Source organism: Penicillium cinerascens, assembly GCF_028974065.1.
Source record: "Penicillium cinerascens strain IBT 15544 chromosome Unknown contig_16_segment0_segment0, whole genome shotgun sequence".
NCBI classification, from domain to species: Eukaryota; Fungi; Ascomycota; class Eurotiomycetes; order Eurotiales; family Aspergillaceae; genus Penicillium; species Penicillium cinerascens.
In genome coordinates this window covers 3,901,131-3,920,245 of record NW_026695286.1, presented here as the reverse complement: position 1 = coordinate 3,920,245, position 19,115 = coordinate 3,901,131, and the positions used below count along the sequence as shown (strand labels likewise).

The following is a 19,115-nucleotide window of genomic DNA, read 5'->3' as shown; positions in this document are numbered from 1 at the left end:
CAAAACACTACTAGCTCCAAGACATCGACTCACGTTCAGCTTGATTGAACGAAAGCAGAATAAACAGGTGACTATTTCATGAGTCTGACAAACCTTGGGATCGGAGATAATTATCCATAATAGGATTTAATCGTGTCCTGCCTCGGAAGCATATATCCGCGAAAACGAGAACGTCGCTTAAAGCCCGACTTCCCATGCTGGCTCGCTCTACTCTTCGACCGATAACATTGGGAGATGGACGACGAATGGTGGGGAGCTTCAGAATATTTTATATTATCTTGACTGTGTTTTGATTATAGAGCAGGGTATTTATCAATGTGCGATTCTTTATCCAAAATCCTTCTCCAAGTCTCACTTGCATAACGCCATGTTGAATCATGCTGCCAAGGAACCTCCTCTATGAGACAATCGAATAACGCCCGGCTTCCAATCCACTTATCATATGATCATTCTCAGCCGAACATGTCTTCTGCTCTCCGCCGGCGGCCACCGCGGCCCTCCAGCGTTTCATCGAACAACTCCTTTCCTGCATTGCTGTTCTGATTATACTTGTCTGGGAACAGTTCACGGACGGAAGCACCCCGGCCCTTAATAGACATGCCGTGAGATGCGCCTCGAATTGCAAAGCCTTGGTCCTCTCCACGACCAGAGCTGGAGTCTGGGAAGAGTTCCACCCCGCGATTTCCGGGAACGGTGATCCTGCGTCCCAGATCTGTTGCCTCGTCTGAAGCGTCAAAGGCGTCCGATCGACGGTGGTTGCTAGCTTTGCTGGGCAAAAGCTCCTTTTGGATGTAGCTGGAGGTGGGCTTGTTGGGGAATAACTCGCGTGCACCTGAATCCCCGTTTCCGGAACCAGGGAAAAGTTCCTTGCCGAGATTTCGACGACCCAGCGGTGGGGATCGCTCACGGAATCGCCTGCGAGTATCGTGGGATCGATCGACACGGTCTGCATCTTCAAGAGTGTCCCGACCCGGGGACGCACTGCGGTTTCGAAGCCGTCCAGACGCGCGGTCGTCATCAGGGAATAGTTCCCTCTGGCCACGGCCCCTCCGGCTGCCACGGCCACGTTCCGAGTCGGAATAGCTGGCGGGTTGATCATCATACATGTTGGCATCGAAGTTGTCATCCTGGTCGCGGTCTTTACGCCGGCGCAGTTCGCGATCATCGAACCGGCGCCGCCGGTAGCCTTCGTCATCATCGCCTCGTCTTCGCTGTGAAAGTTCATCGCGCAGGCGCTCTCGGGGATCATGCTCCGGGTGCATCAGGTAGAAGCGACTCTTTTCGTACGCACGCGCTTGTTTGCGGTCGGTCTTGACTGCAGACCGTACTTGGAGGACGGAATCGGGATGTGTCGCGAGGAGCTTGGCCGACCGTAGACGTAGTGGTGGCAGGGCCGTGGCATCTTCCTCTTCGGCGACCTGCGTGAGGGCTGCCAGCGCCTGGAGGCCGATCTCGGGAGACGAATAGATGAGATTGGCGGAGGTGTCATCAATCCATTCGACGCGCGAAGGTGTCTCTGTCGGGAAATGACTGCTGGCGAATTGCTTGATGTTATCGGTGGTCAAATCGTCGACGCCGCGAACGTGAACCTTTTCGTACAACGCCTCCTCGGCGAGTGGGTCAAAGGCGGCTTCTTGAGTGGCCGCATCCTATACAGATTAATTACCAGCGCATATTAGCCTTGCTCAATGGTAACGGAGTTGCATCACACGGGAGCACTTACGGTCTGAATCGGTTCAGCCTCGGGCTCGGGCTCCGGGCCCAAGTCAAGATCCATCTCAATATCCATTGAAGCGTCAGCGACAGGGTGCTGATATCCCGTGGGCGCAGTGACAGCCGCCATGGTGTGTTCGGGAGTGATAGGGAGAGAAGAGAAGAATGACTTAAGAGTAAAGTGAGCGAGGGGAGAACTTGGAGGCCAAAAACCGCGACCTTCCCGCGTTCCCGTTTGGGTTTAGCGTGTGGGGGACGAACATCAACGGAATGAGCTTGATTCACTGGAGAACTCGGCGGCTTCATTCCGTTCATCTTAGGAGCACACTTTGCATCTTATGCTGCAGGCCGTGTTGGTCTCTGGATTTGGGTACTGGGGTAACAAATCCCCGAGTTTCGTCAAGTCAGCGCGTCTCCGAGTTGCGATGCCCTGGGTTGTGAGAACGCCTATTTTGAATGGGCCTAGATTGGCATTGATGTGCATACATCTTCAGATCTATCTGTCTCTCTCTCTCTCTCTTTGTTTCTCTTCTTCCTTGCCCTATTTTTAGTTTTCTCATTCTGCTACAAAATGACACATCTTTCTATTCTGCCTGTTCTGGCTAGGTGCTGCAAAAAAAATATAAAAAAATACAAAGACATCTAGAAAAACTTTGAGGAAATGTCTAAGGCGAAACTCAGTAGCACTAAGAGAATAATGTGATGAGGCCCACTTACAATATCTGTTTGGTCCAGTTCCCCAAGCGAAAACAAGCAAGACGTTGTGTACCTCGTCGCGGGATAAAGACCACATTCGACAAAGACAATTAGGGGTTCCTAGGCTTGATTTTCTCCCGTTGAAACCCTCCCTGTGCTACTATTTGTAGTACACAGTTCAGACAGTTGGCAAAATTGGCAAACGAAATGACGAGAGAGACGCGTTCTTGAATGTCTTCCGTGTTTGATCAAAGTCAATTCAGGCTAATCCGGCTCGAGTCTCCGCGCCCCGCAAATCAGGCGACGACCGTTGGACTCGCGCCTTTATCTCCCACAATGTTAGTGGCGCTGGTCAGTGGACAGCTACCTATTACCCTAGCCAACGAGGGAGCGCAGTCTTGTCTTACAAGGGTTCGAAGGCGGGTCTTTTGAATCGGCCGTTTCTGCGTCAGCGGCGCCCCTCCTCTCAGCTCCCCTCCCAAAGACTTCCCATCTGAACACAACCTATTAACAACCAAGATGATCTTCTCCGAAGACGACAAGCTTGTTTTTCGCTTCGATGATCATCTTCTCTGGATTCAACCCTGGGGCGATAATGCCGTTCGCATACGAGCAACCAAGCTCGCATCCATGCCCGTAGAGGACTGGGCTCTTTTATCCAAACCCGGCGGTCATCGCTCTATAATCGATATCCCTATTGACGGAGAAGCAAGCATCACGAATGGAAAGATCAAAGCCACCGTCTCGCCACGAGGCAAGATCATAATCTACAGCTCGAACGGGACCAAGATCCTCGAAGAATACGCCCGCCACCGACGGGACCCTCGTGACCCCAAATGCAGTGCATTAGAGATAGAAGCACGCGAGCTACGGCCCATTCTTGGTGGTGACTACCATCTCACCATGCGGTTCGAGTCCTTGGATCCCAAGGAGAAGATCTTCGGGATGGGTCAGTACCAGCAGCCGTACTTGAATCTCAAAGGGGCAGATCTCGAACTGGCACAACGCAACTCTCAGGCAAGCGTGCCGTTTGCCGTTTCATCACTCGGGTATGGGTTTCTTTGGAATAACCCAGGGATCGGGAGAGCCGTGCTGGGCACCAACGTGATGAGTTTCGAGGCATATTCAACCAGGGCACTTGACTATTGGATCGTGGCGGGTGATTCGCCAGCTGAAATTGAAGAGGCTTATGCCAGCGTGACGGGATACGTCCCTATGATGCCCGAATATGGTCTTGGTTTCTGGCAGTGTAAGCTGCGCTATTGGAATCAAGAGCAATTGCTCAATGTAGCCCGAGAGTACCGATCTCGAGAAGTTCCTCTTGATCTAATTGTCATTGATTTCTTTCACTGGAAACACCAGGGAGAATGGAGCTTCGACCCCGAGTTCTGGCCAGATCCGGGTAAGGGTGCACTAGTCCTGTTTCAATGCCCAGTCTGGGTTGCTAACGAGTAGCTGCAGATGCCATGGTGAAGGAACTGAAAGAACTCAAGATTGAACTCATGGTTTCCATCTGGCCAACCGTTGAAACCGCCTCCGAGAATTATCCTGAGATGCTAGAGCGTGGGTTGCTTATACGGCACGACCGCGGCATGCGTGTTGCAATGCAGTGCGACGGGGACATTACACACTTTGATGCTACGAATCCAGAAGCACGCGAGTTTGTATGGAGCAAGGCTAAGAAGAACTACTACGATCGCGGTATCAAGGTCTTCTGGTTGGACGAGGCAGAGCCCGAGTACTCCATCTACGACTTTGATATCTACCGCTACCATGCAGGGAGCAACATGCAGATTGGTAATATCTTTCCAAAAGAGTATGCACGCGGGTTCTACGAGGGGATGCAAGCAGAAGGCCAGACGAACATAATCAACCTGCTTCGGTGTGCATGGGCTGGGAGCCAGCGATACGGCACCCTGGTCTGGAGTGGCGACATTGCCTCGTCATGGAGCTCGTTCCGGAACCAGCTGGCAGCGGGCTTGAATATGGGACTCGCCGGTATCCCCTGGTGGACGACTGATATCGGCGGGTTTCACGGTGGCAACCCGGACGACCCAGCGTTCCGGGAGTTGTTCACACGGTGGTTTCAATGGGGTGCATTCTGTCCGGTGATGCGTCTTCATGGAGACTGTGAGCCGAAGCCCGAGGGCCAGCCAACTGCCAGTGGAGCAGGTAATGAGATCTGGTCGTACGGGGAGGAGGTTTACGAGATCTGCAAGAAGTTTATAGGGATTCGAGAGGAGCTGCGCGATTATACTCGCAGTTTGATGCAGGAGGCTCACGAGAAGGGATCGCCAGTGATACGGACCCTATTTTATGAGTTCCCTCAGGACCCGCGGGCTTGGGAGGTGGAAACGCAGTATATGTTTGGATCCCGATATATGGTGGTGCCGGTCTTGGAGCCTGGACAACGCACCATCACGGTCTATCTCCCTGCTGGGGCATTCTGGACTCTCTGGGGTAAGGTTAACGTACCTCAGGAAGGCATCCCGAGAATTTATAAGGGTGGCAGCGAGGTTGAAGTGGATTGTCCGATCGAAACACTCCCAGTGTTCTACCGTGTAAGTACTTAAGGGTGGTAGAGAGCTGGGAAAGGACTTGTTAAACGTAAAGCATCGATGGATTGAGTCTGAATGATTGTGTCATTAATGGGCAATGATCCCTCCTAGTATATGTAGCAATAACAACTTATCATCTGGGACAGTTTATTAATTGCCCTAGCTATCACGCTACTAGTGGACGCAGGAGCGTTGTCGGTCTTGCTCATATTTTTTAACCCTTTTCGACCGCTTTCTCCTTTTTTCTCGCCGCACCGGCAAGTCTTTTGTAACTCAAAGGACCGGTTTTCTTTGTATGCGCTAGTAGTCGATAGAATCCTCGTAAGTCATACGGCGGGCTGGAGGAGCTTGTAGAATCGAGTTATTAGTCTGCGAGAAAGACACCGGCGCTTTCTCTGTTCCCGTGGCAAGTCGGCGTTATACGAAGAAGAGCTCCGCGGTCGAGGATTTCCATCTTACAATCAGTCAGAAACAAGAATACAAAAGCTTATGTAAGTTATCACGATGAATGTACCCGCCGTCTCCGTCGCGATATTGATTCAATTGTTGATATCAGTGCCTCCATCTATAGCTTAGCTCGGCCCATTGTATTGCTCTCCAGGTCTCGAAATTGCCGGAAGAATTCTATGGCCTCTCAATTTTGGACTGTCGCGCTCAATTTCGCATCTTTGCCACTTATCATCTGTTTGACAGCTATTTCGACCCGCTTTCCGTTGATTGTCATTGGGATATCCGGAACAGCTAACACGAACCTGGGCACATGGCGCGGCGATAGTCCGTTTCGGATCGCTGTTTCAACTTTGTTGCGAAAGTCTTGTGTAAGGTAAACCCCAGGCTTCATCACAAGAAAGAGGAAAACCTGCTCATCCGTGTCAATTTCCCTTCTACGACCAACACAGAGGCAGTTACTGAAGTAATCGGTGAATGGCCGTTTTTCAATGATAGCATAAATTTCACCGCTGCCAAAACGGATACCGGATGGATCTAAAATTTGATTAGCAATTGATAGATTGAAGGCAAGGTCGATCTAGCTCACTGAGGACATTATCGCTTCTTCCCTCCATGATAAAGCCTCCTGTATCTGGATTTTTCCTCAACCAATCGTGCTGCGCCCAGACGTCGATATTTTCAAAGCGCTCAAAGTAGGCTGACTTGTATAACTTGCCATCAGAGTCACCCCAGAAGAAACACGGCATACTCGGGTATGGCTTCTTGACTACCATTTCCCCAGCTTCTCCTGTATGGGCAATCGATTTCCCAGTCACTGGGTCCAGAATATCGACATCAATTCCAAGTCCGAGAACTTGCATTTCTCCTGCATGGATTGGCCCAGATGGATCCATGGCAATAAGAGCAGTGCCCGTCTCGGTCCCTCCAGCAATGTTGCATATTTGTACTGCAGGTGGAAAAGCTTGATAAAACCATCTGTACTGCTCTACAGATAGTGGAGCGCCGGTAGTGTGGACCGTCTTCAATGGTGAGAGATCGAAGTCAATCTTCGGGACACTTCCAGACATTTGCATTTCCAATAGCAGACGTGGAGATGCACCTAGAAGTGTCACCCTATACTTTTCACAAATACGCAGTAGTTGTTTTGCATCTGGAAACAAGGGACTGCCATTGTATACCACGATTGTTGCTCCAACCGTTAGATGACCGCACATTCCATAAAACACAACCCAAGATGTGCTGCTGTATTGCATGACCACGTCTCCTGGAGTCAAGCAGTTGTGGATTTTCGATATCTTTTTGAACTGAATAATAACACCATGGTGGTGGACGATGCATTTTGGGGCTCCGGTGGTTCCAGAGGAATAACATATCATCAGGGGTAATGAAATGGCACCCTTGTAAATGAGAGTTTGTCCGAAGGAAGTGACCTCCCTAGAAACTCGTCCATGGGCGGGAATCCACCGAGTCCAGCAGCGGCTACCGGTATAACATACACCTGGGGTCGTGGTTTGAGCTGCAGAAATATTTTTTCGATCTTCTGTTTCGTAGGTACTGCCTTGCCTTTGTAGATTGCGTGGCTATCGACAAAAACAAAGCTCGGAGTGACCTGCTGTAGTCTTGATATACATCCATCGACTCCAAGCTCTGGACTGATCGATGTAAAGATGGCCCCGATGGAGGCCGCCGCATGGAAAATGAGTATAGCCCAAGTTGACGTAGCAACCACAGCAGCAACCCGATCTCCTTTGTTAACACCACTACGCTTCAGTGCACTTGCAATCTGTCTGACACGTTCTCGAAAATCGTGCCAAGTAACAAATTCTCCTTCGTCCTTGTAGATGCCCTGCCCTTCTCTAATACCGATCAATGCCACTGCGTCAGGATCTGGGTTGGCAAAAAGCCCATTCTCCGCATAGTTGATCTCATGTCCCAAGAAAAACGGTGGAATGCTGCTCATTGGAAGGGTGTCATCGTAGGCTTTGTTGATGGCAGATGGCAGGGGAGGCGCAAGATCCAAGTATTTGTATAGATCAATCCAGAAATCATGCGGATATTCCACAGACCATTTCTGAAGGTCTTTTGTGTTGCTGTGTCTCAAGTCAAAGCTTTTATTGATGTGTTCGCGGTACTCGTCCATGGAAATTATGGTTTGCCGCTCCGACGGACGCCATACGATTTCCGGTTCGTTGTTGTCGGTCGCCATGTTTCAAAATCAGCACAGTTAGAATTAAGAGGGTTGCAATAAAGCTAATTGATTTACTATTCGGACAAATTTATATGGTCTTTTATTAATATGTCGGCATTGAACGATTGGGCTATCAAGGTTTGCCCCGAGTCTACCGAATGTTTCGGTAAACTCGGCGAAGTGGGGAGTGATGAGCTTCTATAGGTCCTACCGTTCCCAAAAGTCTTCCCAGGAATTCCTGTTAAACGAAACTGTTGCGGTAATAGGTGAAAGAGATACTGTGCGTTCTTGAGAGGAGGCGATGAAGTCGGTGTTAAACAGAGTGCTATTAAATTCAGCCGTGACTGCGCCTGAACTTAAGGTGGAGACGTAGCTACGTACGGTATTTTTGGGCGCCCTATAGTACTTGCTTTGAGATATTTAGCAGTAGGTCGTCTATAATTGGCTCATGCGGATGCTGATCTGTTGTTTCGAGATATTCCATCATAATCTTCTCGGAGTTTTGCAAACATGATATTATTTTCGACATAAGGTAGTTTTAAATGAACTAAGGATGTTTTATTATATTTAAAGAAGGGCAGGGAGCCTTGGCCTGTTCAAAGCTGTTTAGATATAAATCTCGGCAAGCTCGGTTGATCAGCTTCTTCTCACCTGCTTAGGGTATGTGGACTCGCCGAGATCATGACTGCCGAGAGTATAATTTGCCATTTGGTACCACAGCATTAGCGCTGGGAATAAATACTAGAGGTGCTACACCCCGCACTGGTAACTACGTAACTACAACTAAAGTCAATCTGGTGAACTGAGCACGCCTATCAGCATTCAAAGACGAAGACACCCGATAAGATGGCAAATAAAAACCGACTTAGCGACACTTCACCCTCTTTTGACGATATTGCAGACTTTGAAAGTGCCGACCGCGGATTCATAGTATCACGAAAGCAATGTTTGATCAAAAACGACAAGGGAAAGATAGTCTGGGACAACGACCAGTACAATTTCGTCAACGAACAGCCGTGCCCAGCAATTGTCAACTCCAGGCTGTGGCGCCAGACTCAACTGCTATCAAAGCAAGGGCTATATCGCATAAGCCCATCCATCTATCAAGTTCGTGGCTTTGACATCTCCCACATCACCTTTGTTGAGGGCAAAACAGGCATTATTGTCATTGATCCTCTAGTCTCGTGTGAATGTGCCAAGGCAGCACTGGAGCTTTACCAGTCCGAGCGAGGTGTTCGCCCGATAAAAGCAATTATATTCTCTCACTCGCATATTGATCACTATGGCGGAGCGGCTGGACTATTGCCGGAATCCAAGATAGGTCCTGCGATGAACGATATCCACATCATTGCTCCTGAGGGTTTCATGAAGGAGGTCACCTCGGAGAATGTTATTGCGGGACCTATCATGCGCCACCGTGCCGTATACATGTATGGCTCCACTCTCCCCAGATCTCCTGTCGGGCAGGTTGGTGTCGGACTAGGGATGGGAATTTCACAGGGCAAGACCAGCCTTATCCCGCCTACCATCGACATTGGGCACACTGGACAGACTTTAACTATTGACGATGTTCGGATTATTTTTCAGATGGTGCCAGATACCGAGGCACCGGCTGAAGTAAACATGTACTTCCCCGATGAGCGGGCTCTTCTGATCCCAGAATGTGCAGCCCACTCTATGCACAATATTACTACGCTTCGAGGTACTTTGGTCAGGGATGCGAGGGCGTGGAGCAGGTATCTGGACGAAACTCTAATTCTATACTGTGGAAACAACAGAACGGATGTTTTGTTCGGTAGTCACAGTTGGTCAACATGGGGAAAAGAGGAGGTAAAGAGCTTGTTAGAAGAGCAAAGGGATCTGTATGCCTACCTGCATGACCAAACAGTGAGGCGGATGAATGACGGCTGGAATGGCACCGAGATTGCAGAGGCAATGGTTTACTGAGGCGGGCATGGCATACACAAGGATTCTACGGCAGTGTGAGCCATAACGTGAAAGGCATATACCAACGTTATATGACATGGTTTGATGGATATGCAGAGAATCTCTGGAAGTGGCCACCACATGAAGAGGGTTGCAGGTACATCAAATGCATTGGAGGTGTGAATGAAGTTTTGGTCAAGGCTGAGCTCTTCATCGAGGAGAAGGATTTACGATTCGCCGCTACTTTGCTAGGTCACCTTGTCGTAGCAGGAGACCAAGCTGGGGGTACTCCTGCCTCGCGAGCTGAAGGAAAAGCAATGCTGGCAGACGTCTTTGAGCGCCTTGGATTTGGGAGTGAAAATGCAACATGGAGAAACTTTTACTTGGGCCAAGCATTGGATCTGAGGAGAGGAGACCGACCTCGGAACAGATATCCATCCGGGCTAGGGAATTTTCCAGTGACTTTGTCAATTGAACAGTGGCTTGGTGGTTTGGCCCTTCGAATTGATGGAGAGGAAGCTGGAAAAGATGAAAAGTGCACATGCATTGATATTCGCGTTACGGACGTACAGGAAACGTGGAGGCTGATCCTCAGCAACGGCGCTTTGACTTACAGACAACAAAATGACAGTATGACGGGCGTGGAATCCCAGATAGATTTATCTCTATCTCTAAACAAGCATGAGCTGCAGCAGATCCTGACTGGCAGGGATGCATGTGAAGCACAAGTGCTCGGCGGCGATGTTCAGGCTCTCAATAAATTGCTTTCATTTGCGGGAATTACTGGAGTGAGAATTGTGTCAAATAGTCATCTCTAAAGCCCACGAATGTTACTGCATGCTATAAGTGATCATAACGGTAATATCTTACTACTAGAGGGCCCATATTAGGTGTGATTGAAGCCGCGTGATCCTCTGTGTGCATATTTGCATTCAGTAAATTTACTAGTCACTCTTCTCCCCCCACCGTTACCTCTGAGACAAATTCAATATTCTGTGGCGTTTAGGGCGAGTGATCTTAGCCTTCCATAGGTATTGCTCGGCTATATTGTGCAGATCCCGAAATACTTCGGCAGCGGGATAGGCAGCGGGGTAGACAGCTCGGTGACTTTCACTTTAAACTAACAGGGATACTCTATAAATACCCCTGTCAACAACATAAATATATTTTTTCCTAGCCATCGCATAGATACCAACGGTTTTGCTGATTAGGCAAAGAAAGATGACTTCTTCGCCATTTGACAGTCCCAAAAAAAAGCAGCATGCGCTTAATTTTGCATACATGGTAAGACGAAGATGGATGAATCCTGTGGTCAAGTCTAACTTGTTGCTATATAGTATGGCTACCCTCTCCTGGAGTACGGCAAATATGTCGCACAATTTCCCAATGCCTGCACCAACACTCTCTACCATGACCGACGACTTTCGACTTCAGATGACCTCAAAATAATTCGGCCCAACTCGGACACGCTGTATTCCACTATCTTTGTGGATCTGTCCTCAAACGACCTGCAAATTTCTATACCAGAAATCCCAGACCGTTACTGGGTTTATCCCTTCTACGATCTGTAAGCGGCCATTTAGTTTCCCGTTAGGAACCAGTCAGCTTACTCTTGGCTTTCCACTAGTTATGGAAACGACATTGGCAACATCGGCAGTCTTCAAGGTCACCAGGCGGGAAATTACCTCATCCGATATACCAGTGAAAATTTTGGTTTCTTTGTCGGTCCCCCGCCAGATTACAAAGGCGATCGCGTTGTTATGGGTCATGTCAATCTGCCCACCCCCTACGGAATATGCGTTGCGCGATTTGCCACGACACAAGCTGTCCAGGACCAAGAAGCAGTTTGTACATATCAGGATCAGATTCAACTGTGCTCTGTCCCCCGGTTTGCTGGACCTTTGGCTCCTCAGTTTCAGCTCTCCATTTTTACTGCCCCTGAGCATCAGCCGTCACAGAAGGTTTCTCCCGAACAAGTCGTCTTGAACTTGACTGCATCACTAGCTCATTTCAACCCTTCCTCTATCTTGGAGGACAGACAGTGGATTTCTGACATACTCCTTCGAAGCGGAATGAAAGATGGTGCTTTCACTTGTCCTGAAGGAGTTGACATCTCACAAGTCTCCGAATTTGCAGACACTCAAGCTCGTGATGGTCGACAGGCTCCTGGTGGCATGATGGACTTTGGTAATGGATGGATTTCCGTTTATCCCGAAGTTATGGGAAATTTTGGATCAAACTATGTTGCAAGATATTACATAGCCAAGTTCGGCTATCTGGGCGTCACGAGCGATCAGGCAATCTACCCATCTCGACCAGAGGCTCTCAGGTTTAAAAATGACGAAGCTGTTTTATTACGCTTCTCTCGCCGACCTGTTCTCCTCAAGACCGGGTTCTGGAGTCTGACCACCTATGATGCAGACCAGTATCTCGTCAAGAATGACATGAATAGGTATGTTCTCGGAGATCGAGCTAATATGACCTTTCCGGATGGGTCCCCACTCGATGACGAAACCAAGGATGGCGAGTTCTTTATTCTGTTGCAACCCGCGGACGTTCCACCGCCAGCCCAATGGAAAAATAACTGGCTACCCTCGCCAGCAGGGGGTGGAAAGATGTCAATAACGTTGAGATTTTATGGCATCAAGGAGGAGGTGATGCTCAAATCCTACGAGTTTCCGAGACTCGAGTACATTAAAGCAATCACTGATTCGCCCAAGTCATTGCTGTGAGAATAGTTTTTACTTGTCACTTCCCTTGAAGTTATGTTATACCTTAAATCAATATTAGCGCTTAAATTCCGTGTGTAAGAGAACGGAGCGGGTGTAGTCTTCGAAAAAAAAAAATTAGACTGTGGGAACTTCGAGGCGAGGTGGAAATCTAGCTCACTATGTTCATCCACATAAGTAATTTCACTTTTGCTTACATTAGTATTACTGTGTTTATTTGACCCGTGCTACTCTACGTGGGATTTCCTGACTAGGACCGAGTGACTGCCCCAATTTATTATTATCCTGTATTATCCTGACGAGAGCCATACCCTAAGAGACAAATGAGTTGAGTGTATCTAGATTTAAAAGACTCTCTATTGACCAGTCCGTGAAACCTTCGAAAAGTCCGTTTGTAGAGTTTTCCGTTTCCATCGTGGACAGTAGCTCTATTCTCGGGCTCAATTGCTGATCGAATGGAAATAACTCGTGTACTCTCGGCATGGGAGTGTATTCTCTCCAAATCGGGTCCCACGACGCTCTCCTTGTGTCTTCAAGCCCTGGTAATTGATTTAGTGAACCACCATGTGACAATATCTCGGCTTTGCAGCGCAGAATTCTTTCAACTATTGCCCTCGCACCGGGGAACTTTAGTGTTCTTTGAGCAAGGACCCCCAAAAGAATATCTAGCTCTTCCAATTCTAGTGGATCACGACGCCGATTTTCGTCTCCGGGGTTAATGGTGATGTTCTCGTTGCGGATGCTGCTGAGTTGAGGAAGCGCAGCTACCATCATGGACCAATTGTTAATGGACATGAGATAGTTAATGTCGTCTCGGTAGTCCATCTCTTGATAGAGGCGGATCATGCATGAAGACGCCACCAAGGTTATCGTGAATGTGGCTGAAGGGTGGAAAAGTCGTCCATGGACATGGAAAAATGTAATGATACAAGTAAAATACCAAGTAAGAATTTCATAGAAGCCACGTTCGTAGATTCTATTGCCTCGTTCATCAAATAGTCGAATATCCGGTGGGATGATTGCCACCCAATTCTTTAAATCTGAGAGAACAGATAAAGCTTCGTCTGGACCGGTAGAAACTCCCCGGTGGTGAAGGGGCAACATCTTCTCTAAAATGGTCGTCAACTTTGCGTAGAGGATGAACAAACGGGCTTGTTCCATTTGAGCGTCTTCAAAGTCTGTGACACGCGGTGGATCTAAATCAAAGTCTTGTGACTTGATCATTTGGGGCCGGCCAAAGCAAGCCGCTTGCAATTTGTCATGCGCATAGAGAAACCACCCTATTCTGCGAGCACAGCCTGGGGTAGATCTTTGCGAGTACGTTGATTCCCGATGAAGGCCCATTTGAAAGGAAAGACGGATAGCAAGACCTAGCCAATTCCAGCTGTTGTCGATCGTTATCACAGCAGGAGGAGTGACATTCCACAATGCGAGGAGACACAACGCCTTGAGTATGGTAATGGGATCGCGTTCGTGGTTTGTGTAGAATAGTGCTTTTGCTCTTGAGTAGTATTTTTCGCTCTCCACAAGACTTGTCGTTGACTTTGGATGACGGAGAATAGACCCCGCTAGGCATAGAGACTGTAGCAGAAGCGTGGAGTGGCACGTGGGAACAACGTCCTGACGATCCACAACAGGCATCCTATGGTAGAGATATTTGAAATAGGTCCCAGTGAGGGCGACGATCATCGATTGGGGTGGTAAATAGTCAGCTTCTGTGGTAGCCACCGTTTGTTCCTCGACTGTCCTAGAGAAGGACCCGACAACGATCGAGGCCTCGGAAGGCAGCGGCCTATGATTTGGCAGGACCGCGAACTCTCCGACGTATGCTAGATTATCCGATACAGCAGAGGTTAAGTTTGCAGATGCGTTCGGGGGCAGACTGCGCCTAGCAGCTCCGGTCCCGACCGATTCGTCGATGAACGAAGGATCTGGCGGTGTCGTACCGAGATTGCCGAGTGGTGACAGATCGAATTGTGAAGGGACTTGGGATGGCGGAATATATTCCCTGTGTGACGTCTTATGCTCCCTCCTTTGACAGGGCTCGGCACGTTTTTCGCAATTAGTGCAAGTGCCATTATTGTGGAGTCGCATTATCAAGTCGCACTTTACTTTCCGAGAGTGACACCGCTGGCATACGAGTCTTGAACGGCTTCGGAGCACTCGCCCATTTCGGGGTGCTGGATTCGCGACCATCATGCAGCTGGGGATCGGATATTTGGGGAAAGAACCAAAGAGACCGATGACACCGAGGGGTTGTTAACCAAATAAGAGCACGCCATATGTGGAACCGAGGCTGTACCCCACGTCTAGCTTCCCCACACTCGACACTCGACCACGTACCTGGTATTCTAGGATCCAATCCATTACGATTTGCTTATTCGTAAAAGCAACTATAGTTATTGCAGCTGACCCCGGGGTCATCGAATGTTGGTTGGTATCTTATCCACATCCAGCGTTGTACACGGCTGGTAGTATAATGAAGATCCGTCGGCAGTGCTCGGCAGGCTCGGTGCGGGGGTGGGCGCGCACTCTTTGATCATGCATAAAATCATATACTTCTCGCTTCTTAGAGAGTGGTCCTGTCTAGCCAGTAGAATAGCCTGCTAACGCCCCCCCCCCCCCCCCCCCTCTCCTCCGGGAAGAGTGTCAGGATCTTGTCGAGATAGCCCGACCACACTTTAGCGTAGCAAGTAGTTGCGCCTCGCCCGAGGTATAACATCTCACACCGTCGACCGTCCGGTTGCATCTGCGTTGATTGGAGAGTATGTTTCCGTTGGCTGTCACTGAGGACATCAAGTCACACTAACGCACGGTTAACACACGACTCCCACTCAGACGGCTGAATGTAATGAGTGCCACCTACCTCAATCCACACTGAAGCGACCAACAGGATTCGCGACCACTTCAGCCGAGACGCACTTGCTCCGAGGCCTCCAATCGTCTCTAACGTCCACCTCCGTTTCTATTACGCACTAAGATGACTGCACATAGATTTTTCCTGATGGCGACTAGTCTGGACTCGGCCACTTCGGCACAGCCGAGGTTTTGCCGAGACTCGCTCGGTTCATGTAAGAGATAAAGCAACGCTCATGTCGCTCATGTCCCTGAGCAGCAATATCCGCAATGGCTACCTCTTTCGTCCTCGGCTTTGCGGCCGCGGCGCTCGTGCTGCATATCATCCGGCTGCTGTTCGTCTCGTGGCAGCAGCTGCGCAAGGCCAAGAGCTTGGGTTGTGGGGCCGTGCCGCTGTACCCATGTAAGGACCCGCTGGGAATCGGCAACCTTAAGGCGTCGCTCGCCGCCGACCGCGAGAACACCCTCCCGGAGCTGGCTGAGGATCGTGTGACGGTCATTAGCAAAAAGGAAAACCGTTACGTCACAACCTTCGTCCTACGCAATCTTGGCCGCAACAATATCTTCACCATCGATCCGCAGAACATTCAGGCACTGCTGGCGACTCAGTTTAAAGATTTCGAGCTTGGGGCGGCTCGACGCGTGAGCCTGCACCCACTGCTGGGCACCGGAATCGTAAGCTTTTGCTACCCTAACGCTAAAGTGACATGTATTTGACAAGGTATAGTTCACGGCTGACGGCGAGGAATGGTCGCGGTCTCGCTCGTTGCTACGCCCCCAGTTTACCCGCGAGCAGATCAGCCAGCTGGATCTAGAGGAAGACCATGTTCAGAAGGCGATGAAGGCACTGCCCGTGGCGGCGAATGGGTGGACCGCCAGCACCGATATCCAGACGATCTTCTTCCGACTAACCATCGACTCCGCTACGGAGTTTCTGTTTGGCGAAAGTGTGGAAAGCCAGATGGGTGCGTTGCACGGCCTCAACCGGCCCGAGGATGAGTTCGCTTCATTCTTTGACCACTCTCAGTGGGTTGCGGCCCAGCGGGCCCGATTCGAGAAGCTCTCCTGGATTGTCGACAATAAGAAAACCCGCCATTCGGACAAGCAGGTGCATGAGTTTGTGGACAAATTTGTTAATAATGCGCTGGCTGCCGTAAAAACTGGAAAGAAGGCCTCCGTGGACAAGGAGAAGCCCACGGGCTACGTCTTCCTAGATGCCCTAGTCTCCATGACACAGGACCCGCTCGAGGTTCGCTCGCAACTCTTGAACATTCTCCTGGCTGGTCGCGATACCACCGCTTCCCTACTTAGCTGGACCATCCTGATGTTGGCGCGCCACCCTGTTGTCTTCCGCAAGCTACGTGAAACGATCATCTCCGAGTTTGGCACCTACTCTGCGCCCCGGAATATCACCTTCGCCACCCTCAAATCCTGCCAGGACCTGCAGTATTGCATGAACGAAACCCTGCGTCTCTATCCGGTCGTCCCCTTTAACCGGCGCTCTGCCATCCGTGACACCTCCCTCCCGCGCGGCGGTGGCCGCGACGGTCTTTCCCCTATCTTCATCCGGAAGGGACAACACATCATGTACAGCACGCACGTCATGCACCGCCGCAAGGACCTCTGGGGCCCGGATGCCGATGAGTTCAAGCCCGGGCGCTGGGCTAACCGCAGGGCGGGCTGGGAGTACATCCCCTTCAACGGCGGGCCTCGCATCTGTATTGGTCAGCAGTTCGCACTTACGGAGGCTGGCTACGTCCTTGTTCGTCTATTGCAGCGCTTTGATCAAATCGAGGACGTCAATCCGGACTGGCAGATCCGCTGCGGTTTGGCGCTGACAAGCTCCCCGGCGGAGGTAGTGACGGTCCGCCTGCACGAGGCAACGGATGCTTCAGTAGGGAACTAAAATAGGGATGAAGGCTAGCCTCATTTCTTCATCTGTTTTAAGGACACGATCTTTTATTGAAAGCTCTAAATTTCTACAAATACATGGATGGATACCTTTATTAAGACTCAGCTCCCTGAATATAGAGATGCCTTACCCTGGCTCAACCGCCGCTTGAGATAGGTCACGCAAGAATGTAGTAATGGCCGCATCAGCACTAGACACGCACATACTATGCCTAAATTGATCTCAAGCACCGCCCAGGTAACTTCAAATGCGCCGCTGGCTACCTCATTTATTAGAAACCAAAGACTCGAAGATTGTAAACGACTTACCAGTCAAATTTTCGGCGTGATAATTAACCAATTCTGAAACCCGCAAGATACCAAATATACACACTTTACTCCTATAAGTAAAGCCCGAAGATAGCCAGAGGTAAAAAAGGAGCACATACAGACGGCCAAATGAGAAGAGTATCGTGATTCGAATCTTTTCTGCCCGCACAAGTTTCAATTGCCAGACGACGATGATCGGTATAATCAGAAGAATCACATCTTCCGCGAGAGCAAGGGACCCGATTACAACTGTAAAGGCCTCTTGATCATCGGGACAATGGCCGTCGATATCTCTCGGCCAGAAATAGCGCGGAGGCAAGTATTGCAAAGCATTGCCGATGATGCTCGTGATGCCCCACGCTGTTGTAAAGACCATCAGCCCCGTCGTTACCTTCTGCCAGTTTCCAGAAACATGCAGCAAGCGACGTTCAGGAAGATAATAGATAGCTTCACGAACAAATGAGAGAGGACCCAAAACTTTTACCCGATCCAGAACACCTAAATGAAGTAGGATTAGTGATATTGCATTCTCAAGCTCGCTGTAGATATGGGATATTACAAGCCCGACTCGTTCTCGAGTCTGCCGTGGCAATGCAAAAATATTGTATCCTACCCCATTACAGGCGGCTTGTCATGGTCAGTAGACCGCTGCTAAATGGGACGCGAGGGTCAAAGAATTACCAATTATTACGCATGCGCTGAGCAGATACGAAAAAGTTAGGCCGATGCCGATCAGCACGTCTTCGAGGGCCACCCTCCAGACCGTCTTCTGTCGGCTGTAAAGTCGAAGGAGAAATGCAATCGTGGCTACTACCATGAAAACAATGGCGATGGCTAGAGTGTTCTTCGCACTCCAGTGAGCAGATTCCCGTGGGTCTGTATTCTCATCCGTTATAATACTTGCGTTGCGTAGGGCCAGTAGAGACATGTTGGACTTAGTACCGGGGGTTTATTTCAGGCACTGAAAGTCGAATGTGGTGGAGAGTAGCCTCATACCGAGTGAAGTCTTCGGTCTAGAAGCGATGACGTCATTGACGATAGGGTCGTATACATGCGTGATTTCTATGGCCATAGAGCTGAATCAGACTTGGTCTCAAAAGCAGACAGCTATCGGGCTGCTCTCTGCTACCTTATCCCGGTGTTGACAGCGTAATGCAGCACTCTACATATATAAGCGTAATTCAAGTTTCTGTCAGACGTCATACAAATTCAAAGCCATACACGTACAAGGACCAGTTCCATACAGCTAGCTCATATCAAAAGTTTGAATACATGCAGCTCAGCGCAGCCTGTAAATCTACGCATCTAGCGCCGCATCGGCATCGAGACACACAGGAACAACGCCATATAGAGAGCAGCGGTCCAATGAGAGACCCCTTCCGCCGTCTGACCCGAGACGGTCGGTCGAATGATGAAATCAGAGCAGCGAGCCGAGCTGAGACACCTCCTGGCACGTTTTGGAGTCGAGGCTAGGGGGATCAAGAAACGAGGCATGGGAAAACGAGGGAATTCCGGGACCGCACGGGGGGGGATCAACTCTGCGTGGAGTGCCCGAGACATGCGATTTCCCGTCTCATTCTGCAGGTTCCCAGTTGCGGACCACATGGTGCTACCCACGGATTTGGGCCCGGCATTTGACTTCCAATAAATCCATTGTACATTTAAATTCAATATCCCGGTTCAAAGTAAAATAAAAACAAAAAACAAAAAACAAAAAAGAGAATACGAAGGGAAAAAGTGTAAAAAGACCCAGCCAGAACCAAGGCCGGACAACCTCGG

The 19,115-nt window shown here is 49.7% G+C and overlaps 7 protein-coding genes across 7 annotated transcripts; 3 read left to right on the top strand and 4 right to left on the bottom strand.

Annotated features, from left to right (window-relative positions):
- Positions 1-452: 452 nt before the first annotated feature.
- On the bottom strand, positions 453-1,843 carry N7498_001473 (NCBP3 domain-containing protein; the record flags this gene model as incomplete). The annotated part of the gene is made up of 2 exons (XM_058448536.1): positions 453-1,649; positions 1,724-1,843. The coding sequence occupies 2 exons, from the start codon at positions 1,841-1,843 to the stop codon at positions 453-455; spliced, it is 1,317 nt and encodes a 438-aa protein (XP_058313947.1).
- Positions 1,844-2,928: 1,085 nt separating this feature from the next.
- N7498_001472 (putative glycosyl hydrolase) lies at positions 2,929-4,982 on the top strand (the record flags this gene model as incomplete). The annotated part of the gene is made up of 2 exons (XM_058448535.1): positions 2,929-3,811; positions 3,871-4,982. 2 exons carry the CDS (start codon positions 2,929-2,931, stop codon positions 4,980-4,982), a joined length of 1,995 nt encoding a protein of 664 aa, XP_058313946.1.
- Positions 4,983-5,601: 619 nt separating this feature from the next.
- N7498_001471 (acetoacetate-CoA ligase) lies at positions 5,602-7,623 on the bottom strand (the record flags this gene model as incomplete). Its single annotated transcript, XM_058448534.1, has 3 exons — positions 5,602-5,951; positions 6,004-6,851; positions 6,914-7,623. The coding sequence occupies 3 exons, from the start codon at positions 7,621-7,623 to the stop codon at positions 5,602-5,604; spliced, it is 1,908 nt and encodes a 635-aa protein (XP_058313945.1).
- An 828-nt stretch (positions 7,624-8,451) lies between these two features.
- On the top strand, positions 8,452-12,263 carry N7498_001470 (uncharacterized protein; the record flags this gene model as incomplete). Its single annotated transcript, XM_058448533.1, has 4 exons — positions 8,452-9,307; positions 9,649-10,319; positions 10,869-11,098; positions 11,159-12,263. The coding sequence occupies 4 exons, from the start codon at positions 8,452-8,454 to the stop codon at positions 12,261-12,263; spliced, it is 2,862 nt and encodes a 953-aa protein (XP_058313944.1).
- Positions 12,264-12,572: 309 nt separating this feature from the next.
- Positions 12,573-14,431, bottom strand: N7498_001469 (fungal specific transcription factor domain-containing protein; the record flags this gene model as incomplete). Its single annotated transcript, XM_058448532.1, has 2 exons — positions 12,573-14,268; positions 14,373-14,431. The coding sequence occupies 2 exons, from the start codon at positions 14,429-14,431 to the stop codon at positions 12,573-12,575; spliced, it is 1,755 nt and encodes a 584-aa protein (XP_058313943.1).
- A 955-nt stretch (positions 14,432-15,386) lies between these two features.
- Positions 15,387-17,022, top strand: N7498_001468 (cytochrome P450; the record flags this gene model as incomplete). Its single annotated transcript, XM_058448531.1, has 2 exons — positions 15,387-15,791; positions 15,844-17,022. 2 exons carry the CDS (start codon positions 15,387-15,389, stop codon positions 17,020-17,022), a joined length of 1,584 nt encoding a protein of 527 aa, XP_058313942.1.
- Positions 17,023-17,129: 107 nt separating this feature from the next.
- N7498_001467 (uncharacterized protein) lies at positions 17,130-18,264 on the bottom strand (the record flags this gene model as incomplete). The annotated part of the gene is made up of 5 exons (XM_058448530.1): positions 17,130-17,174; positions 17,235-17,287; positions 17,337-17,407; positions 17,456-17,834; positions 18,018-18,264. 5 exons carry the CDS (start codon positions 18,262-18,264, stop codon positions 17,130-17,132), a joined length of 795 nt encoding a protein of 264 aa, XP_058313941.1.
- Positions 18,265-19,115: the final 851 nt, after the last annotated feature.